This window comes from Corylus avellana, chromosome 1 (genome assembly GCF_965113065.1).
Source record: "Corylus avellana chromosome 1, dhCorAvel1.hap1.2, whole genome shotgun sequence".
In the NCBI taxonomy this organism is placed as follows: Eukaryota; Viridiplantae; Streptophyta; class Magnoliopsida; order Fagales; family Betulaceae; genus Corylus; species Corylus avellana.
In genome coordinates, this window is record NC_142490.1 from 10,382,788 (window position 1) to 10,406,993 (window position 24,206).

A 24,206-nucleotide genomic window follows, 5' to 3' on the forward strand; every position below is an offset into this window, starting at 1 on the left:
CATGGACTGTGGACTAATACTACAATTAGGTTGTGGCCTTTTGTAAGGAGAGGAACATGTATCAACCACTTTCCACTGACCTGAATACTATGGAAAATCAATCTCAAGATGTGGATGTGGTTCAGTTTCGTCTCGGCTTGAAATTGGAGTATGAATCTGTTCATGCACGGATTTGGGTGGTTTGGAGCTCACATCTCTTCTTGAGTTTTTTTTTTTTTTTTCCTCAAATTCAGCAAGCTACTCTTTTTAATACTAGTTCTTAGTTGAATGATGAGCGTAATGGAGGTCGCACTGCTTTTATTGTCGCCCTTGGTGCTTTTCGTAGTCCCTATGGGGAACGTGGGGGTAGCGGTGGTCATGGTTCTCGAGGTGGTGGTCAGGCTGGGAGTCGTGAGCCTTGTAAAAACACTCATTGTGGCCGTAGTAATCATTTTGTGGATTATTGTTGGGATATACGTGGCAAACCGTTTGGGTTTGCCAATTAAATTTCTTTGCAGGAGGATTCATCGACCACATTTGAACCACCTGTTAGTTTGAGTCCAGCTCTGGATTTTGATATGATTTCCATACAGTGAGTACAGTATGCTCAATTCTTAGCCAATTAGAAGGTCTATTCCTCTTCGCTAAGTCAAGTACTGCGTCTCATTGTCTTCTATCCTCCACTAGCAACTCATGGGTCATCGACTCTGGAGCAAATGAACATGTGACTAGTTTGTCTACGTCCCTCTCTCACCCTCTTGATACACCTCAAAGTGTCACCCTTGCTAATGGTTCCCTCTCTCGAGTTTCCGGCTTTGGCACTTCAAATTTGATATCAAGTTATTTTATGTTTTACATGTTCCTATTTTTCCTTTTAATTTGTTATCCATTGGTAAATTTACCAAATCTCCTAATTGTTTGGGAAAAGTACATATACCCCTTTTCAAACTACGACTCCATTGTTAATGTTTCCCCAAAATTATCAAAATTTATCAATGTCCACCCCAAGGCCAGTACAAAGACAAAAATGACCTTAAAATTATTTCAATAAGACAAAAGTACCATTGTAAATTCGAAAAAAGGGAAAGAAAAAAGGAAAAACTAAATACTAAAAAACAACGGGGAAGCAAATGACTTCTTCCCTAATTAGAAGCCCATGTACTTGTTTTCCAGCATATGGAATGCTGATGAATGGGTGACGAGAGGTGGGCTGGAGAAGATAGACTGGTGGGCCCGGGCCCCATTTGTGTCGTCTTCCAAAGACTTCAGCGTCGAGAGCTGCCAATGGGGTTGGTTTGGGCCACCCCTTGAAACCTTCCTTTATTTATTTATATTATTTTATTTTTTTTGAATTTTTCTGAAGGGTATTTTTTTTTTTTTTTTTTCATTAGGGGGACATTGACAAATTTTGGTAGTTTGAGAGGACATTGACAGTGAGGTGGTACTTTGAGGGGGGTATGTATACTTTTCCCTGATTATTTTATTAGGCCCCGTTTGGTTTGCAGAATAGACCCCTGGAATGAAATGGCTATTTCTATGGAATAACCATTCATTTGTTTGGTATGAGCCTATTTTTAGAAATGGTTATTCCCATGGGAATAACGATTCCCTTATGAAGAGGAGTAACTATTCCTTTAAAAAATGAGAGGAATTTATTCCCTAGGGAATGGACAAGGTTTTCCAAAAAAAACCATTTTTTTTTTTTAATTTCTTTCAAACTTAAAAAAGTAAAAAATAAAAATGTTGAACGTGTGGGTGGCCAGCCACCCACAGAAAACCCTGGGTGTGGTGCGGCCACCCTTGATGCTTTAGGGTTTTTTGTGGATGGCCGGCTGGCCACCCACCTTCAACAATTTTTTTTTTTTTTTTTTTTTTTAAATTTTAGTTTTGGAAAAATCAGAAATCATATGGGCTTTTTAGTATAGTTCAATTCCAATTATGAAATATGTGTTGTTACCAAACTAAATAATATGAATAATTATTCAATTCTAACATCCTTAATGTGGTATTTTTGTGTCTAAAAATATCAATAATAAAAATTACCACTCGCAATAGTACGGATCCTGTAGGATAGGGCTATATTGAGGGTGTCGAACCTCAAGGACTGCAGGAGTTTAATTATCAAATTTTAAAAGATCAAGGTTAACTTAATTAAAAGGGTTTTTGATTTGATTTGCTTAAAAACTAAAGTGCATGAAAATAAAAGGAGTAGATATATTATTTATGAGAGAGAGAGTAGGGTATTGATTTCACCACGATCCGCATACCAATGGTTAACCATATTTAATTCTAGCAATTCTTTATATGCATGTTATAAATTAAACAAGAAAACATATGAAAATAAATTCATGCAATCAATGGAATAGCATAACCCATCTTTGGTTGGCACGGATCGTCTACCTAAATTATACTAAACTAGGGTGTAGTACGATCCGTCTTTCCTAGGTATGGTCTATCTAACCCTATTGATTACATGCCAATTAAGAACCATTGTATAACCATCATTCTTATAATCACAGAAAATAAGAATGATTTGAGTTCAATAATAGTAAAATAATTTGTAAGACAAGATAATAATTTTACTAATATTGAATTGGAATTAAAGAACAATTGCATTTAATATGAGGAGCAGAAATCAATTGTAACAATCCTCATAGTTATACAATCAACATGCATAAATAGAAAAACTAGAAATTAAATAAAATCAAACTATAGTGCTTGGAAAGGGTTACATCAATACCCTACAATTGGGTTTAGCTGCTCATGCTCTTCTAAGCTCCAAAGACAATTTTACTGAATTTTGCTCTAGAAAGCGGTGTGTCTGTTTACAATGTTTAGAGCCCTATTTATAGGGATTTGGAAAACCTTAAAACCCTAGAAATCCTCAGAAAATCGGAAGTCAGTCTCCCAGTCCAATTGGGAGACTGAAAACCAAGTCCAAGCTGGAAAAGGATTCTTGCCGTGAATTGTGCGCTCGATCTGAGATTATGCGTGCTTGAGCGCACTGATATGCGCGCGAGCGCAGACATGCGCTCGATCCTTGGCTGCAGACGCTCGAGCGCAGGTGCGCTCGATCCCAGGAGTGCTGCGATCGATCCTAGATCCAGAATGCTCCAATTGTTGTCTTTTAAGCTCAATTTCCAATGGTTTGTCAAATAAGACCTAAAACACAAAAACAAAACAAAATCAAACAAATAACAATGCTAAGGAATTAACATATGTAAATTAAGAGGCTTGAATGTGCAACATTCGGCGCTTATCAATCCTCTAGTACCAGTAATGACTATTCATTTTCCTAACGGAATACTTATTCCGCAAACCAAACAAGGCCTTAGTTTTTACCATTTGTGCATTTTTTAGGATCTCGAGACGAGGATGATTGGTAGGGCATGAAGTTGGTGGATTATATTATTTGGATGGCGCACCTATCTCTTGCTCTTGCGTTTTGTAGTCGTTAGTCTCTACTCTTTAGTGGCGTTGTCCTCTTGGCCATCCTTCACTTTCTATGTTGAAGCGTCAAATACCTAGTCCTAATAATGAGTTGTCCATGCATTGCCAAGCTTGTTAGCTTAGTAAGCATCACCTTGTCACTTTTTCATTAAGAGTTGTTCATATGGTTTTGAGTCCTTTTGGGTTAGTTCATTTTGATGTATGGGGACTAGGGGTGGCAAAATAGGTTGGCGGGTTGACAGGAATACGACCCGTAATGACCCGCCACCTGATTAGCCTAAACACGAACATGACTTGTTTAGATAAACAGGTTGAACTCTTAAACATGAATACGACACAAAACATAATCGGGTAATCCGACACAACACGTTTGACCTGTTTAAAAAAAATGCTACAGAAAATGAAATACAAAATCAGAGCAAGAGAGGATATCGGAGATCGTGAGAGAGGAGACAGTGTGCGAAGGAGAGTGGAGAGGATAGCGGAGACTGTGAGAGAGGAGACAATGTGTGAGGGAGAGTGGAGAGGAGACCGTGAGACACTGAGACTGTGAGAGAGGAGATAGTGAAGAAAAGATAAGGAGAAATTGAGAAAGTGAAAGGAAAAGGCAGAGATGTGGAATTGCAGATGCATATGAGAGAGAGAGAGAAAAGTGTGAAAGGCATAAGGGCATTGATGTTTGTTGTTTTAGTGTTTAGGGTTTGGCTTTTTTGTGTTTTTTAATAAACGGGTGAGGCGGGTCGTAATCGGGTTGACCTGCCAAAATAAAAAAATTAACGGGTTGGCCCGATTACGACCTGAACCCGTTAAGGGGTAAATCCAAATCCTGTAACTTCATGTTGTGTTCGTGTCGGGTTCGTGGGTCGTGTCAAAATTGCCAGTCCTAATGGGGATCGATCAGTGTAGTGCCCAATAAATTCAACTTTTTTGTGACATTTGTGGATGGTTTTTCTTGTATGACATGGTTATTTTTAATGAAAAATCATTTCGAGTTATTTCGTAGTGCCATTAAGATTCAATTTGCTAAGAAAATCCGTATCTTGCGTTTTTTGATAATGCTAAAGAATATGCATTTGGTTATTTTGCATCTTATTTGTTTGATAAAGACATTATCCATTAGACCTCGTGTATTCACACTCTACAACAAAATGGTGTAGCTAAACGCAAGAATCGTCCTTTATTGGATGTTGCGCATGTTCTCTTATTTCATATGCATGTCCCAAAACAAGTTTGGTGTGATGCTGTTCTCATTGCTTTTATCTTATTAATCAAATGCCCCCCTCGGTCTTAGATGGTGCCTCCTCATTTTCTCTTGTTTCCTTCTTCATCTGCCCCCTTCTCCATTCTCCTTGCCACCGAAGGTTTTTGAATGTGTTTGCTATGTTCATAATCTGGGTTTTGGTTCTGATAGGCTTGATCCTCGGCTACTAACTATGTCTTTCTTGGTTATTCTACAACCTAGAAGGAATATCGTTGCTAGTCTTGTTTTTGACGCTATTTCCCTAGCGCAGATGTCTCGTTGTTTGAGTCTACTCCCTACTTTCCTGCTGGTACTTCTTTGGGCGACTCTACCCTTGAGCTTGATGTCGCATCCATTCTGATGCCAATTCCACCTCTATTTGAGTTTGCCTCTCCTTCTCCTGCATACTTCTGGCCTCTAGGCTTGCCTGCTCCACTCCAAGTTTATACACGCCGCCCTCAACCATCACTTGTCCCCACTTGCATTCGACTCCTTGCCTATTGTTATGCGAAAAGGTAAACGCTCTTATATTACCCAACATTCTATAAGTCAGTTTGTATCCACTAGTTTGTCTCCGTCACTTTCTTGCTTTATTTCATATATCTATAGTGTGTCTATGCCAAAGACAGTGCATGATGGGTTATCTGACTTTGGTTGAAGGCAACCTATGGAATTGGAAATGGCATCCCTGCATTAAAATGGGACGTGGGAGCTGGTTCCATTACCGCTTGGTAAATAGACTATTGGTCGCAAATGTGTTTACATGGTTAAGTAATCTTTATGGTTCAGTTGAAAGATTGAAAGCCCGTTTGGTTGCTAAGGGTTATACACAAACATATGATATGATTATGATGGGACGTTTTCTAATGTTGCCAAAATTTCTTTTGTTCGTGTAATTTTTTTTTTTTTTGGTGCTAATCTCTCGATTGGCGTTTGTTTCAATTGGATATTAAAAATGCCTTTTTGCAGGGGGACTTACATGATGAAGTTTATATGGAGTAACCATCTAGGTTTGTTGCTCAGGGAGAGTCTTAGGGTTGTGTCTATAAGTTAAAAAAGGCTTTGTATGGTCTCAGGCAATTACTGAGGGCATGGTTTGGAAATTCTTTGAGCCCGTATTGGAGTTTGGTCTCTAGAGATGCCAGACAGATCATTCAGTATTTCACTTGCATACTAGTGCAAGCTATATTCTTCTTATGGTATATGTAGATGATATTGTGATTAACGGAGATAATTCAAGAGACATTGCTTGACTGAAACAGTTTTTGCAGTAGAGGTTTCATACAAAGTATTTGGGGAAACTTCAATATTTTATGGGGATTGAAGTTGTTTGATTTCAGACAGGTATCAATTTATCTCAGAGAAAATATGTGCTTGATTTGTTAGAAGGTATGGATCTTTTGGGTGCTCGTCCCATTGAATTCCAATGGATCCTAATAAGAAATTACTAAAGGATGAAGGAGAATTATTTGAAGATCATGGTAGGTATCGTTGTCTAGTTGGAAAGTTGAATTATCTTACTATTACCAGGCCATATATCTCATATGTAATTAGTGTTGTTAGTCGTTCTTGGAGGCTTCTAGGGTTTCACATTAAGAAGTTGTTAAGTGTATTATTTGGTATTAATATGTGGCTCAAAGTGGCTCAAAGTGGAGGGTTTTGTGGAGAAAGTGCGCAGTTGGTGGGATTCGTATCATTTTCAGGGTACTTCGATTTTCATTCTTTCCAAGAAGTTGCAAGCTCTAAAGTGGGATATTTAAAGATGGAATGCTCAAGAGTTTGGTAACATGGGGGTCTGTATTAAGGCTCGTATGGAAGATCTTAAAGATCTGAACAGGGTGGAGGAAGTGAGAGGTTTATCCACGGAAGAGATTGAGAGGAAAAGGGTACTCACAAGGGAGTTAGAACTCTCCCTTCTTCAAGAAGAAATCAGTTGGAGGCAAAAGTCTAGGATCCGTTGGTTGAAAGAGGGTGACAAGTGTACAAAATATTTCCATCGGATTGCTAATGCCAACCGAAGAGAGAACTATATTGAGTCTTTGAACATTCATGGCTTTACTATTTCTGATTAGGAGGCTATTAGTAATCATATTACTCGTTTTTATGAGACGCTCTTCACAGAGACTCTTAGTTGGCGACCGAAGTTGGATAATCTTCATTTCGATGGGTTGGAGGTGGATGAGTCTTCTAGTCTGGAAGTCCCTTTCGAGGAAAGGGAGGTGTGGGAAGTGGTTAAAAAAATGGACAGGGACAAGGCTCCAGGCCCGGATGGCTTTTTTCCAAGATTGTTGGGAGGTGATCAAAAAGGACATCATGGCTGTTTTTGCGGAGTTCTATGATCGAGGTAAATGCGAAAAAAGCCTCAATGCTACGTTTATTGCTCTTATTCCGAAGTTGCATGGGGCTTCCGATCTGAAGGATTTTCGCCCAATCAGCCTTGTGGGGGGCACCTATAAGATTATAGCGAAGGTTTTAGTCAATAGAATGAGGGGGGTCATGAATCGGGTCATCTCCAATCCGCAGAATGCTTTCGTCAAAGGTAGACATATTTTGGATTCGGTGCTTATTGCCAATGAGTGCCTGAACAGCCGTGTCAGATATGGGGATCCCGGCCTCTTGTGTAAGTTGGATATGGAGAAGGCTTATGATCACATGAACTGGAAGTTTTTACTCTACCTGTTAAGAAGATGCGGTTTTGGTGAGAAATGGTACTCATGGATTGAACATTGTATCTCGTCGGTGCGGTTCTCGGTGTTGATCAATGGCTCTCCTTCCAGTTTCTTTGAGAGTTCGCGTGGGGTAAGACAAGGTGACCCCCTTTCGCCTTTTTTGTTCATTGTGGTCATGGAGGCGTTCAGCAGGATGATTAATGTTTCTATTAGTAGGGGCTCCTTTAACGGTTTCTATGTGGGTGCCAGAGAGTCTGAGCGGGTAACAATTTCTCATCTTCTTTTTGCTGATGATACTCTGGTTTTTTGTGGGGCTGCTCCTGATCAAGTTAGATATATTAAAGCCCTCATTATTGGTTTCGAGGCGGTCTCAGGGTTAAAAGTAAATCGGGCCAAGTTTGTTTTGGTTCTTGTCGGAGGTTCGGATGAGACGGGTGAGTTGGCCGGCATTCTGGGTTGTGGCACTAGTTCTCTGCCTTTGAAGTATTTGGGTCTTCCGCTAGGGGCTTCGTTCAAGCTTTTGGCTATTTGGGATGACATGTTGGAGAAAATTGCTAGAAGGTTGGCTCCCTGGAAGCGCTCATATTTGTCCAAGGGAGCGAGGCTCACTCTCATCAAGAGCACCTTATCCAATCTTCCCACCTATTTGTTGTCCCTTTTCCCAATTCCTGCTTCCGTGGCGAATCACATTGAGAAGATTCAACGAGATTTTTTATTGGGGGGGTTCAAGGAAGAGACTAAGTTCCATTTGGTCAGTTGGCACGAGGTCTGTTCTTCGATTGCTGAGGGTGGTCTAGGGATTCGGAGTTTGCGTCTTTTTAACCAAGCTCTTTTGGAAAAATGGTTATGGAGATTTGCTAATGAGCAAGAAGCTTGGTGGAGAAGTATCTTGGTGGCTAAGTATGGGGTGCTTTGGGGTGGTTGGCGCTCTAAAGTCCCTCGTGGAACGCTTGGGGTGGGGCCATGGAAACACATTTGTAGGGGTTGGAGGTCGTTTCAGTGCCACTTTAGATTGGATCCTGGTTCGGGGGGGAAATTCAAATTTTGGGAGGATTTTTGGTGTGGTGAGATGCCCCTTAAGGATGTTTTTCTAGGTCTTTTCAATATTGCTAGCAATAAGGATGCTTCCATCGCAGATATCCGCGAGTGCGTAAATGGGATGGTCCACTGGAATGTTACTTTTACTCGTAGTATTCATGACTGGGAGGAGACGGCTTTAGCCTCTTTCTTCTCTCTCTTGTATGTATGCGACTACGATTCGTGGGGAAGGGGAAGATCAGATGTGGTGGATCCCTTCGAGAAAAGGGAAGTTCGAGGTAAGATCTTTTTATAGGATGCTTGCCTTTACAGAGCCCAACCACTTTAATTGGGAAAGTATTTGGCGCACCAAGGCTCCTTCGAGAGTGGCGTTTTTTGCGTGGTCGGCTGCCCTTGGGAAATCTCTCACTTTGGACAATGTTCGGAAAAGAGGTATCGTTGTGATTAATCGATGAAGTATGTGTGAATCGGATGGGGAGTCCGTGGATCATCTTTTTCTTCATTGTGGGGTTGCACGCAAGTTGTGGGACGTCATCTTCTCTCGTTTTAACATGAGTTGGGTTATGCCTAGAAGCGTCAAGGAGATGTTTGCTAGTTGATGGGCGGGTGGTAGAACCCGTAGTGCCGTGGTGTGGAAGATGGTTCCCCTTTGTCTCTTATGGTGTCTTTGGAAGGAAAGGAATGCGAGATGCTTTGAGGATTCGTCGAGGAACCTTGAGGACCTTGTTCATTTCTTTTTGTACACTCTTTTCACTTGGACTGCAGGCTGGCTTGCTCCTCTAGTGATTAATTTTCCCGATTTTCCCTTTATGTTCTCTTCTTCCTTCTCCCCTACTTAGTCGCTCTCTTGTATACTTCCTGTGTACTTGGGTTGCGCCTCTCTGCGCTCTCTAATGCATTATTACTTATAAAAAAAAAAAAGTGTATTATTTGGTATTTGAAGATAGCTCTTGGTCTTGGGATATTGTAGATCGAATGAACATCTCAAGGTGGAAGGTTTTATTGTGGGCAGATATTGTACAATCTTAGGCAGTAATCTAGTCACTTGGAAGAGTAAGAAGCAAACGGTAGTGGCACGGTCTAGTGCCAAAGCAAAATACAGGGCAATGGTTCATGCTGCAATTGAGTTGATGTGGTTACAATATTTTCTCCATGAGATTGGATTCTCAACTCCTATTCCTATCCCATTGTTTTGTTATAGCCAGGTTGCTCTACCATGAAAGGACCAAGCATATTGAGGTTGATTGTTTACAAAATTCTTGTGTCGAAGTGGTTAGGGTTTATTTGTTCCAAGCTAGGCTTATATGATATTATACTCTCACTTGAAGGGGAGTGTTAGAAGATTTTGTTAAGGTTAAAAGAATATGTTGGGCTATTTCGGTCATTGTATTAGATTTTACATATACATGGAGAGTGACATGAAATATTTTGACTATTACTAATTTTTCTGAGTTTTTGGGATTATATTGTTATTTTTCTATAATTTATGAGTTCTCTTTTATTAGGGTTGTGACCCTCTGCGCTTTGATTGAATATACATTACTTGTAAAAAAAAAAAGTAAAAAGGATAAAACCATTGTGTTGCTTTCTCCACTTCTTCAGATATTATGACTTCATTAATTTCAATTATCTTGTCCAGTTTCTGATTACCTGTGTCTGAGTCTTGTCTATGTTAGGCACGTTGGCATGTGTTTGACTTGGGTACACCTGTCCTTTAGATGTGTTTGTGATAGTCTTTTGGTGTTCAATTATGAACACATGCCTGTTCAAAATATTTACTTGTGTTGTGTCCATGGTGATTAGTGGTAGTCTAAAATCTTGCATACCATGTCAAGAACTTAAGATGATGAACTGATTACGAAGGGTTATATTGAGTGATTTCTTTGTTGTCTGTATTACATTTTTTATCTCAATAAATATGGTAATTGTGATGATTGTTGATCTACTTTTGTACTCATCATTTCTTTTGTCAACCTGATCAGCTGATGACATCACTTCTGACCTAGTGGATTTGGACCATGGTCATCCGGTTATGGCCAAGTTTGAGAGGTTATTGGTACGTCTGAAAGCATAGAATTTTTTTTCTTTCTTTTTTTGATCTGTTTGCTTTCTCATAAGGAAATAAATTATCATTTTTTCTCATTGTTGCTAGGTATGTGTTTAAACATTTCAAATTAACCTGGGACAGATTCCTTGTATATAACAAACTATAAGTTAGTTTTAACTAATGATCATGGTCTTAGTATTGAGGGTCATTAATCTCGGGATCATCTACTATGCATCTTGGCAATTAACTGATGTCCTTTTGCAATTTTTCTATCCTCTAATAGTATTTATAATTTCTTTTTTCGTCACTCATAATGGAAAAGGTCCCTCTCATACGCAACATAACAATTTTGAAATACTAACTACCATCTTTCTGTAATTTTCACAATTGCTGATACATATTTATGATATATAGCTTGCATAACTGATTATTTTGATTGAATGAGCCATTTGACTATTTTGACTGGATGGTTGTTGCTGTTTAGCCAGTAAGAATTTTGGGTTCATATGAGACCACTGTTAATTTAATTTGTGGCTTGCACCATCAGTACAGGGAAATGTTTAATGAATGATACTGATTTCATTTCTTGGTCTAGGTCGAGAAAAAACATGACAATTTTGGCTATTTTCATTTGTCCGAAAACCTTGATGAGCACATGGATTACGCATTGCAAGCTCGAAAGGATGACCAGGGAGACTATGTGCATGACCTTCCTCAGGCTCTACCTGAGGTCCTTGATCAACAGTGTGGTAAGTGAAGGTGTCATGAGGGTCTTTAATCCATGGTATATGCTTGATCACCATGTATTTCCTCTAGGCAAGAAACCTTTGGTCCTGTGATTGCTTTCAGTTGGATTAAAAAGCCTGCTAAGTTTCTCTACATTTATTTTTAGATAAATATGTATTAGTATCCTGTTTGAATAATCGCTCTCCCTTTGCTGCAATATTAATATATCAGCTAGATTTAGATTCAGTCATGCATAATGTTAATGTGTAGTAGACTAACGTATGGTGCTTCAAGAATAAGTATGCGAATAATTATAGGCATTTGTCTTTCATGTTTGTTAAAAGCATCTATCTATTAACAATGAGCAACTTTTGCATTGTTCTAATTTTGATATTAGGTGGACCTCTATATCAGTATAATGATCAGAACTTGTGCTTATACCTTGGTATGACCATTGATGGAGCTAAAGATCAATGCATAAATCCTGAAGGCTTTGCAAGTTTCATTGGTCTGCTTGAATCAATTCCTCTCCATGATACTGGTTCAAATTATGGATCATTTGAATATGCAATGCCGGACTCGAGGTACATTTATTTTTCCCGCTTAATGACCTTTAGCCTTGTTATAGTTTGTATGAACGGTTTAGACACAAAAGGCGGAGGCTATTATATTATTCAACTTATGTTAACCTAATACAAGCATCCTATTATATAGGATTAGGGAAATACCATAGAGACTAAAATACCCCCAAAACCCTAATGACTCAAACCCTAACTCTTCTAACACTCCCCCTCAAGCTGGAGCATATACATCATATGAATCCAGCTTGGAAGATACAAGCAAACAAAAAACAACTAGAAAACATATTCTAACACTCCCTCTCAAACTGGAACAGCTTGGACCACACAAGTTAATTAAATAAAACTTCAATGCCGGTCGAAAACTCGTTGATAACTTGAACAACCATTTGATCGGTTCTCGCCGAAAAACACCAAGGCCGGTCGGATGCAACGATCACTTGATCGGTTCTCGCCGGAGAATCCAAGGCCGGTCGGATACATCAATCACAAACAACAAATTTTCACATGATTAACCAACAAGAATAGCCGGAAAACAGATACCGGAAAAACAAAAAACTTTGCTGGAGCTTCGCTGGACATACGCCGGAACTTCGTCGGGGCTTCAAAATTGGCCAGAAACACACAGAACAGGCCGGCAATACCTAAAAACAGAAGAAAAACACTGAAAAACAGAACAGAAACAGTCACTGGAGGCTCGCCGGACCATTGCCGGAGTATCGCCGGAACTTGCCGGAGAAGACAGAACACTTCGGCCACTTCAAAAATAGCAACTACAGAATCAATAGAGGGCCACACAGTAACGTTTCAACACCAAAAGCATCAAATCGTCGGAATATTTTTTTTTTCCCGATGGCCGCTGCAACTTTTCCGGCCACCACAGAACACTCCGGCCACTTCAGACAAGATAGAAAACCACTGCAGAACCATCCGGCCAGCATCACAGAACATAAAAAGCAAACAAAATATATATATTTTTTTCTCACCGGAAGGAGTTCCGGTCACCATAAAACAAGAACAAAACAGCTCTACGGAACACTTTGGAGCTCTTTGAAGGTACTGCCCGTGTGGGTTAGCCCACACGGGCAGTGCTGCCACCAAGAAGAAAACTAAACTACCCAAGAATCGAAACAAGCTCTGATACCATGTTATAGTTTGTATGAACGGTTTAAACACAAAAGGCGGAGGCTATTATATTATTCAACTTATGTTAACCTAATACAAGCATCCTATTATATAGGATTAGGGAAATACCATAGAGACTAAAATACCTCCAAAACCCTAATGACTCAAACCCTAACTCTTCTAACAAGCCTTATGAAGCTTATATGTTAAAAGGTCGCATCTTTGACATCAGGAAATTATTTTAAATTATAAAAGAAGAAGACATTATCTTCAAGTAATTGCATGTATAAATCCTCATTCAATGCACCTCTATTATGTTTAATTAATGTCTAAAATGAAACTAACATATTATTTAATCATCACAAAAATGTTTGTGTGAAGCATTCATTATCATGCCCTCACAATCTGAGATGCTTCTCATCAATGGAATTTGATGATGACATGCAAATATGTCTTTATAAATTGAGAATTTTTCTTTGCTGTTGTCTTGTGTCACGAGGCATTTTTTTTCTTTTTATTCGAAAAGTTTGTCTCGTGGCACTTTATCAAACAATTTCCATGCATGATACTTGATCTGCACACGCCCCTATATTTCTTTTTGATGAACCATAATTTATTAGAAAAAAGGCAAAGCGTACAAGAGAATACAACTACCCTAATGGTGTCTGTATTCTAAAAAATGAACAAAATCTACATGATTAGAGGTGGAAAAATTAGGAATGTAAGCTACACCCCAACTAAGAGAACTCAAGGAGGATTTTAGACACAGCACATTAGACTTGCAGTCCTCAAATAAGCGCAGATTTTTTTTTTCTCTCAAAATGCTTGGTATTAATCGTGCGGGAATAACTTTCCAGATGGCTTGGTTGGAATGTCCCCGTCCTTGAGTCTTCCAACAATGTAGCAACTCTAGGATATTGTTTGGCATGAGCTAAGAAACTCCAAGAAAGCTGTTACTTCGAATGTAAACCCTCAAGAAAAGCTGTTAATTTGAACAATGTCTGACAAAAAGAAAAGAAAGATGTAGGTGAAAATGGTGCTGTTTTCTCATGCATAAGAAATAACAATGCAATTCAACATGACATTTTAAGTAAATGCAGCCACAAGGAAATAACATGATACAGACTTTTCAAAATGTCATCTATCAACATTTTATTGCACTATTATTTTAGGAATATGTTGGCTATGATCCTTACATGGATGTGAACGTAGCATGATGTGATAAAACATGGGCTCCTCGTTGGTGATGGTGTGCTATTATTGCTTACTGATGCATTTGCCATTCAAGTAGGGCCAGGTTAATATGGACCATCTATGGCCTGGAATGTTTCATTGTATGTAAATAAAATTGAGAGAAGAAAATCAATTTCTTCATTTATGTTATTTTCTCTGTTATGCATGAAGTTGACACTCTTCTTTGTGTTCTTTGAGAACAGACTCCTAAGACACTGTGTCCTTCGTGGCTGTTAGGTACACACTAAAGAAGAGGTTTGGTCGTGGATCTTATGGTGAAGTATGGTTGGCTTTTCATTGGGATTGTCATCAAGGAAGCAATAGTTCAAACCATGTTGGGAAAAACAATAACATCTCATATAATTCTTGTCGTTTCAACTCAAATTGTAGTTCATCTACTGAAAACTGTCAGGCTGGTCCTGCTGATGAGAGCTTGTTCATTTTGAAACGTATAATGGTAATAATTTTTGTGAACTAAAATTGGATCTCCACAATTCCATTTAGATCCAAGTTTGAGTCTTTTTCCTTTTTACAATAGTTTTATCCTCAATGTTTTATATATTAAGATTATAGCATGAATGACTATTTGCTCATCATAAATAGGTGGAGAGAGGGCCTGCTGTTTATTTAAGTGGTCTACGGGAGAAGTACTTTGGTGAGATTTTTCAAAATGCCTCTAATCGCCTTGAAGGTTTGTTATCAGCTAGAATATCAAATTCTGTTGTGGAAGAATCAGGCGTGGGTTTATCTGACCTATTAGAAACAACCAAATCAATAGTGGATGAAAACCCTTGGAGTTTTGAAAATGTATTTCTGAACAAATTTAGACAGAAAAGAGCGATGAATGAAGAAGGTCTGAACCATATTGCTAGATATGTAGAGTCTTTTGAATCTCGATCTAATGAAATATGGCTTGTATTTCGTCATGAGGGTGTGTCCTTGTCCAAGCTTTTGTATACTGTCGAAGATGTAGATGATTATGCCGTAGGCGAAAGGGTTGAACAAGTAAAACATCTCCAAATATTGCGTCCTTCAAAATGGTGGCACTGGTTGAAGACTACGGAGGCAGGACAAGAGGAAATGCGCAGTATTCTATGGCAATTGGTATGTCTACGATACAGGTTTCAGATTACGTTATACCATCGTATGTTTGTGTTTGGATTATGTAATACCAAATCTGTCCATTTTTTTTAAATTTTTTTTTATTATTATTATGTTTAACTGAGCATTCATTTATATACCTGGAATTACTATCTTTTTCATGTTATCAGTTGTTGGGGATCAAGTCCTGTCATGACCGCAATATCACCCACAGGGATATCAAACCTGGTGAGGACATCAGTGCCTTATGTTTGAGCCGATTATCAAGTAAAATCATACAGACACACATTATGTACATAGTATAATATATGAATATATTTAACGCTGTTATCGTTAGAGTAATCAGTTGGCTGGAATTGGTTGATCCAGGCTCCATTAGGCTATTTTTTTCTTCTGTTGGTCAATCAGAATTCTTTATATCATAATTGTCCAGCATTAGCCTGTTCTTTGGTTAAGAAAAGAATTAGCCAGAGAAACTGACATAAAATTTTGTTTTCGATAAAATGCATTCTTAAATTTGTGGAGTTACTTCCAGTCTCAATTTGTCTTTTATGCCTGTTAGAAGCCTGTATTTTCAGTGGTGCAATACACTACACACATACACATGTATATAAAAGAAAATCACCTTTTGTGGTAACTTGTCTTTTAGAATTTTCTTTTATCATGATTTTGCATTACTAATTGAAGGGATTATTGTTTGGCAGAATATGCTAACATTAAATGCTTTTATATTTGAAAGAGAACATGGTTATATGCTTTGAAGATCAGGAGACAGGGAGATGCCTAAGAGGAAGTCCAAGTGGAGATAAGAATTTCACCACCAAAATGTATTGTAGAGTATATCTTACTGTTATTATATTTAACCTGTAATTTGCTTTTTTGTTGAAGCTTGTTCCTAAATGTCATTAGCTTCTACTCATTGACCGTTATTAGAGACTGAAAGTATACATGCTTTTGATAAACTTTTGTTTGTAATTTGAAAATTTTATTGACTTCATCATATTTGTGTATTTTTTTAATATTTATCAACATAAATGTATACATATGTATGCATGTATTTATGTACGTATGTTTGTATGCATGCATCGATATGCATTATTTTGGTGAGCAGGTATCCTCTTATTTATTGAATGAATTATGTATAAACTGTTGATTTCTTACCTCATACTTAACAAAAGTCCTAAAAGAGACTTGGAGGTGATACTAAGGGGGATAACTGCCACTGACGTACGTGATTTGTGACTTGTATGTCCAGTCAACAACTTGAGCTGTATCTGATCCTCATTCCCCTAACCACCTCTGACTTAGCCAAAAAAAAAAAAGGAAAGAGAGAAAGAAAGAACTGTTAAACCCTAAGAACTTGGCTCTAATACTATGTCGAGATTAGAGTTTGTACAAAATAAAGAGTAAGAGCCGACTGAATCCCTCTCACTATATATATATATATATATATATATATGAGAAAACGATACAATAATAACATGAATACCATTTAACAATCTTATATTGTATATGTACATATTTAGAGGAAGCATAGTTTTGATATCATGCTTATTATGCAATTTATGACATACTCGAGCATAACATTTTAATCTGTTTCTGTCTTATAACTATGTTTTATTTTGTGATCTTTAGATGCTCTGAAGTTTTCTGCATGCTTCAGTTACCTACATTTTGTTTGCCTCCTACTTTGACATTATGTACATGCAATGGTCCTCCCCCTTCCCAAAACAATATTAATTAAGAATAGTAATGTTGCATCTTACACCTTTAGAGATTTGCACTGGTCTTTTTCTGCATCAACAAGAAATAAGTGGTTAGGTTGACTCTTTAACATTTGCATCATCAAAGCAAGTTTATTGCATATGCTTGAAATTTGATTCTGCTTTGTGCTTGTTTGACGTATAATAATGTTGCTGAAACTATGTGGTTTTTGTCCTTGTCCATGTTGTGAAAGGATTTAATGCCTTTTTCTCCAATTCATTAGGCGCATTATCGACTTTGGTAGTGCAGTAGACGAATTCACAATGAAGCATTTATATGGTTCGACGGGACCTTCTAGGTATCTCTTCTCTTTAGAAGCTTTTTACTTATGCTGTTTCTATGTTTTAGTATCTCAGTTATTGTTGTGATGGCATATCTTCATTTTTGGGTTTCTTCAGAGCTGAACAAACTTATGAGTATGCTCCACCTGAAGCTTTGCTTAATGCGAGTTTCTATCATGGGCCATTAAGCACAACGTTGAAGTATGTCAATCTTTAATATAATCAATATGAAAAGTTAGCATTCTTGGTCCTTTTTTTGGGGAAAATATGACTTTTAACACTCTCATGCTGCATATGCATCTTCAAGCTTGGATTTAATATCATTTCTATTGTTGGACTGAGAATCATCATTACTTGCTTTATTTGACAGGTATGATATGTGGAGCGTTGGTGTTGTGATGTTGGAATTGATCCTAGGATCACCGAATGTTTTTCAGATAAGTGCTTTAACACGTACTCTTTTAGACCAGCATCTTAAGGGTTGGGACGAAGGCTTAAAAGATCTTGCATATAAGTAAGTTTTGCTCTTGAGAAGACTTTAAGATTGTTAAATATTCAAATTCTTCTTGAGAATAAATTTTGAATGGCTCTCAGTGATAGTATTGCATCTGTTAGAAACAACCATTGACATGCCTGAGATGAAAATTTTGATACATTGCGATTTCTGATATTGAGATGACTCTCTGATCTAGGTGCAAGGCAGTCTACCAATGTAGCTGTAATCAACATAATTATTCTATAGCTGCCTCACATGTAATACTAAAATTAACTATGTTAAAATGCTGAGAGATGTTTAGGCATAATTATTACTTTATTTTGTGATTAGCGTAGGCATGATCTTAAATTTGTCTGACATATCTTTCCATATTTATGGTGGTATTATATGATCCTTTTTAGCAGCCTTCATTTCGCCGCTTCTTAGCTCCTTCACCTGAAAGATTCCACCTACTTCACATTTTCGAATTCTGATCAAAGGTTCCATTTTGCTTTCAAAGTCCTACCATATCAAGTAGCTCCACCCCTTCACACCCTCTCTTTTTGCAGTCAACTGATCTGTAGATAAATTTTTTCCATATAAGCTCACAGTCTTACTCTCTAGTTAGGGAGACGAGATGAAGCCTTAGATATGTAACTAACTTTTTATGAGCGCAGATATCATGCTTGAAGTCTACGGCTTGAATAAAAAAGGTTTGCATATGAAAACTTTCTTCTTTTTCGTAAAAGATAATTGATGGACCGGAATGGAGAAATGAAAATACTGTAAATGAAACTCACACTAACAAGTTCCAATTTCGGCTGGAACACCTCAGTACAAGAGAGTTTGTCTTTTCTGATCTCGTCTTACACATGTTCCCTCTCTTTTTAACCACACAGACCAGTGTCCCACTAGCAGACCATACGTTAAACAGTACCCAACACATTTTTACACTACCCACTACATTACCTTACTCCAGAACTGAAATATGCAAACCCCAATTCACTTCCACTCTACAGTAGACACCTCCCCCATGAGCCATGATGGCTGCCAAGCTGCCTACCCACACTGCCTAGCGCACACCCCCCCCCCCCCCCCCCCCCCCCCAACTACATTACTTCTACTCTACCCACTACATTACCCTACTCCAGAACTGAAATATGCAAACCCCAATTCACTTCCACTCTACAGAAGACACCTCCCCCATGTGCCATGATGGCTGCCAAGCTGCCTGCCCACACTGCCTAGTGCACCCCTGTTTTTCACGCCTGCCTTACTCCAGAACTGAAATATGCAAACCCCAATTCACTTCCACTCTACAGAAGACACCTCCCCCATGTGCCATGATGGCTGCCAAGCTGCCTACCCACACTGCCTAGTGACCCCCCCCCCCCTCCCCCCCACCCCCCCCCCCCCCCCCCCCCCCCCCCTCCCACACACACACCACACACGCACACACAAACAGAGCACTGCTCCGCCCCCATGAACCAGACAATTTGTCCACTTCTCCCATTCCGCACATACCAGCTATCATCCCTGCCACTACTTCACGTTGTGTATGATCATCCTCTCCTACTTCACCAGTTCATGACACCACATGTTCACCCAATCCCAGCTTTAAGAGGTCCAAATATTTCAGGTTGGGTTTCTGAATCATACAGGACCCATCAATAATCTAAATTTATCCTGAATTTGTCCTTGGTATTCCTAGCCCTTTAGATAATGGATCGAGAATCAGTTTGCTGGAGCCTGTCCCCCAAACAACACCTTTTCTAATAATTTAGATTGTTAAGATTAGTGTGTTTACACCAGAGAGGCTCTGGATTTATATTTTTGGGCCCTCAAAATTCATTAGGGCTAGCATTGTTTGATATGACCCGTAAACTTGATACGAAATTACAAACTTAGGTCTCGTTTGGTTTGTGTTCTAGACCTTAAAAATGGAATGGCTATTCCTATGGAATAGCTATACTTTCATTTGGTAAGGGTTAATTCCTAAGAATAACTAATTCCCTTATGAAGAAGAATAGCTATTCCTCTTAAAAATGAGAGGAATAGCTATTCCTGAGGGAATAGACAAAGTTTTCCAAAAAAATCATTTTTTTTTTTCAAACTAAAAAAAAATCATAATATGGTAAGTGTGTGGGTGGCCACCCACCCATTACCCTAGACAGAAATTTGTTACAAACTGGTTTGTAGCAAATTCATACAAACTTATCTAATACAATGACACGTGTCCCATAACTATTAAAAAAGAACATGTGAGAAGCACATGTTATTAAAAAAACATGTGCTTCTCACATGTTAAGGGACACGTGTCACTTTATTAGATGAGTTTGTATGAATTTGCTGAAACCAATTTGTAGTAAATTTTTGTCCCATTACCCTAATGGGTGGCCAGCCACCCACAGCAAACCTTGGGGGTAGCCGCGCCACCCCCGATGGACCGGGGGTGACCCCACCACCCCCGGAGTGCCTCATGGGTCCACCACGAGGCCCTCCAAGGGTGGCACGGCCTGCGGGTGGTCGTCCACGCACACATTCAACATTTATTTATTTATTTTTAAATTTGAGTTTTGAAAAAAAGCAAAAATCATATGGATTTTTTAGTAATTTTAGTTTAATTCCAATTATGAAATATGTGTTGCTACCAAGCTAAAGAATATGAATAATTATTTCATTCCAACATCCTCCATTCCCAGTAATCACTATTTTTTTTCTTAGCTAAATACCCATTCCACAAACCAAACGAGGCCTTAGGGTTTAGTGTAAAAGGGATTGAGTCAAAACAGATCAATCAAATTAGAGACAATTAATAAATGGGTCAAATGTGGGTCAACCTGCGTTACCCAAAATTAACCTGCATAACTCATTTAATAAAATTATATTTTTAAAATTGCAATTTAGCTTTAAAAGTATTGCGTTTTTAAAAATGCACCTCTTTGCTTCTGAGTTGAAAATACAAATTTTCTACGTTTTCAAATTGCAATTTACTTTATTTCTTTTCTTATAAAAAAAAAAACGTTTTCAAATTGCAATTTTTTTAAATGTACTCTTATATGATACGTTTTCTGCAATTTGGTTTAAATTGCACTTTTGGTCTGCAAAATTGCAATGTCAAATGCACTCAAAATGGGGATCTGTAGTCCCTCCACTACACTTAACATAACATTTTTTTTAAAACATTTAATATGCTTTTATTTTTGTTAACACTAGTATTTCAAATCATGTCTTCTTTAAGGATAGATGAGGCAAATTTGATTACGGAAATTGAAAAGTAATTATAAAATAATTTCCTTATGCTTTGGCGATATGGATTGTTTTTCTTTTCTTTCTTTTTCTGGGCCTCAAAATATGAATGAATCTCTAGGTATAGAGTAATATCATATTCTATAGAGTGAAATTTAGGCCTTTAATATTTTCTAATTCAGAGAAAAATTATACTGTCTGACGAGAGAATGAATGATTTGGATATGTTCTTTTGGGTAGTTCCTGAGAGTGATAATGAAGCTATGTTTTATGATGACAGACTTAGATCATGGATGGAATTGTGTATCTTAATTTCCGGGAGTTCCTCAAAACACCATCACTCAGATGACGGAGTAAGTATACCATCTTCTATTACTAAGCTAACCCATGGGTTTGTGTTAAGTGTCACAAAATATATCTTTTATTGCTAAGTGTTCTCCTGTGTTTGTTAGTGTGAAAATAAACTGTTTCATTCTGTTTCCTTCTTTTTTTGCTCTTATCTTACACTGAAGTTAGGTGACAGACTTTGCAGACCTGGATTTTATTTTAGGAACATCATGGTTGAGTAACATGCTTAGTTCTTAATTCAATTTTTTAATTTTTTGTTGGCGGTAGTAAGCATAGTTTTGGGTCTCAAGCTTGGTCATGGTATCTATAGTCCCTGGCACAGCTTGATGTGAACTCGCATCTGCTTATATGATGCAATTTAGAAATTTAAGTATGGATAAGTCCTGTTTAAAACAATTGGAAGGGTAAATAAATATACTACATATAATAGGATAAAGAAGTTAAATTATTCTTACAGCATCTGTCTGTAATAATTCTGCATAAAATTGCATGTCAAACATTTGGTAGCATTCCAAGTTGGTTTATAGTCAATATTGGAAAAATGTTAAGGAAAATATCATATAACCCTTCCCCAATAGCTTCCGTGATATGTAAATTGAGGGAATATAGTGATATATTCATATTCTTTTATAGGATTTTTCTCGTTCTTTTTTTCTCAGGAGTAATGGCATTTTACAGGAAATAACTGGTGTTCTATGAGGTTACATATCATTTATACATTGGCTGCTGTAATTTGTGTCTTAAGTTGTCCGATATTTGAGGCTGTTTGTTCTATACTGGTTTTGCTTGGACTCTTTGTTGATTAGAAGTGTCATTGATATCTATTAGTCAATTCCTCTCTACTTTGCTGATTCTTTGATCATTTGAGGGGGTGTGAGATTTCTGATTTTGGTTTACCTCTTTTGAGCAAATTCTGCTTGCTTATGGTTCCTTTGTAGAACTAGAATTGGCATATGTGCCATTTTATGTATAAGAGTGACTACTCACATCCAGAGTTGTGGGCATAAAAAAGTGCGTGAAATATATATCTTTAGGATATTTTCTGATTCAAGTGTTATGCCTGAAATATTATAGTGCGAACAGATACCAATGTAGTATCCTTTAAGGTGAGAGTTTTGGCATGGACCTCTGCTGGTTGGGGGGTTGGTTTCCAGATATTGAACTTTTGAATTTGCCATAGCTTCAAGGAATGCTGTACTTTACTAAAGATGGTGCTTAAAAAGTTTTCCTAACTCGAAGCATATAATCTATGTGTGTATCCTGCATCTGCTAATAAAATTTCATCTCTTTGGATTCAGGTTGGAGTTTCACCAGCCTCCTGGAAATGCTCTGAAGAATTTTTTTCCCATCAAATTAAGAGTAGAGATCCTCTTAAATTAGGGTTTGTCTATGCTGTTATGCATTTTGTTGATATTTGTATAGATGTTCTTGTATTATTTTGTATGGTTCTTATTGCAAATGTTTTGCTCATCGTAATTTTTTTCTTAACAATGTTTGCAGGTTTCCAAATATTTGGGCTTTGCGGTTAGTGCGCCATCTGTTACTCTGGGACCCAGTAAGTTTTTATTGCAATTGTAAAGTATTGAATGTTGTGAGGCAGATTATTTTTCCTTGATTGTCAACAATATCATAAAATTGATAGAATAAGACATCATTTTTTGGTCTTTTAAATTTTTTAGTACATCTTTATTTCTGTGAGATATATTGGTAGCATGGATCATTTAATTGGAATGAAATTTGGAATGGGTATTTAACTGTTGGATTTTGCCAGAAAAGTATTTTTCTTGAAAACATTAGTTCATGCGGAAAAGTGTAATGCGTACTAAATTATTTGGTATCTTGGTCATCAAAATTTAGTTTATAAGAATGTTAATGTAGAACTCAAGTTCTGCTTAAGAGTATTTCTTCAAAATTTATGATCAATTAAAAAGAAATAAGTCTTGCACTCAAGTGCAGGTGACCCCTTGGATTCATGCATGCCATTTGTTCTGACATCAACAATTGCATATGTATCATATTACAGAAAAAAGCTCAGCAATACCAATTTTGTTATGATTTTACACAGGAGTTACCTAATATTCTTGTTTAAACATTGTATCTGATTATTTATGGTTATTAAACATGCTATATCCTTCTTGTAACTTTGAAACATAGCTAAATGTGATGCGGGTTTCAAATGCATGTGAATTCAGGAGGATCGATTGAGTGTTGATGAAGCATTAAGGCATCCTTATTTCCAACCTCCTCCTAAAGCATGAATTTTTGGGGAGTTACTAGTTTTCTGGTTCTTTGTTTTCCCAACAAGGTACCATTCTTCCCTATTATGCTGATTAAACACAAAAGAATTTTTATTTTATTTTTTAAAATTTTTTTGATCAGGAGAAGAAATCATGTACAGACAGCTAATTGTATGAGGATTACGTTGTGTTAATTTTACCGATAAAAACCTGAGCACTTGAATTGTCTCTTACCAAAACACTAAAACAGTCAGAGGATTCAAACCTTGGCCCAACATATAGGAGGGGCCAACATACAAGAGATCTGCTACTACCAATAACACTAGTTTCTTAAATTTTTTTATTCCAACGGTCAGCTTCCTCTTCTCATTGCATGGGAAAGGAATTGGGAAGCCTTGCTGAAACCTTTTGGAAAATTAACTGATCAAAACACTCATTTGCTTGGTGTCTTCGGAAAAATACTGCAAATCCAGCCTCAAACAGAAGCGCTTGATCGAAGATGTACATGATTGTACCGGCGAATACATTTTATGCATGTATAGGTTTTATAGTTTGATGATAATATATCCTGTATGTAAATGTTTTTTTAACCATGTATGTTACCTTGTCCAGAAATGGCTCCATCCATGTCGTGTATATATGAAATTTGACCCCCTTTTTTGACAA

The 24,206-nt window shown here is 37.6% G+C and overlaps 1 protein-coding gene across 1 annotated transcript in view; it reads left to right on the plus strand.

Moving 5' to 3' along the window:
* LOC132170489 (kinase superfamily protein) overlaps positions 1 to 24,206 on the plus strand; it is a 30,011-nt gene extending 5,805 nt beyond the window's left edge. The window contains exons 7-21 of the mRNA XM_059581487.2: positions 10,359 to 10,432; positions 11,019 to 11,172; positions 11,547 to 11,733; positions 14,323 to 14,542; positions 14,689 to 15,189; positions 15,357 to 15,414; positions 15,926 to 16,013; positions 17,174 to 17,248; positions 17,349 to 17,432; positions 17,602 to 17,745; positions 21,236 to 21,308; positions 22,602 to 22,684; positions 22,804 to 22,858; positions 23,496 to 23,608; positions 23,683 to 24,206. Of these exons, the coding sequence (XP_059437470.2) occupies positions 10,359 to 10,432; positions 11,019 to 11,172; positions 11,547 to 11,733; positions 14,323 to 14,542; positions 14,689 to 15,189; positions 15,357 to 15,414; positions 15,926 to 16,013; positions 17,174 to 17,248; positions 17,349 to 17,432; positions 17,602 to 17,745; positions 21,236 to 21,308; positions 22,602 to 22,684; positions 22,804 to 22,858; positions 23,496 to 23,561 (1,862 nt within the window). The 3' untranslated portion in view covers positions 23,562 to 23,608; positions 23,683 to 24,206. The remainder of the gene's footprint in view (positions 1 to 10,358; positions 10,433 to 11,018; positions 11,173 to 11,546; positions 11,734 to 14,322; positions 14,543 to 14,688; positions 15,190 to 15,356; positions 15,415 to 15,925; positions 16,014 to 17,173; positions 17,249 to 17,348; positions 17,433 to 17,601; positions 17,746 to 21,235; positions 21,309 to 22,601; positions 22,685 to 22,803; positions 22,859 to 23,495; positions 23,609 to 23,682) is intronic.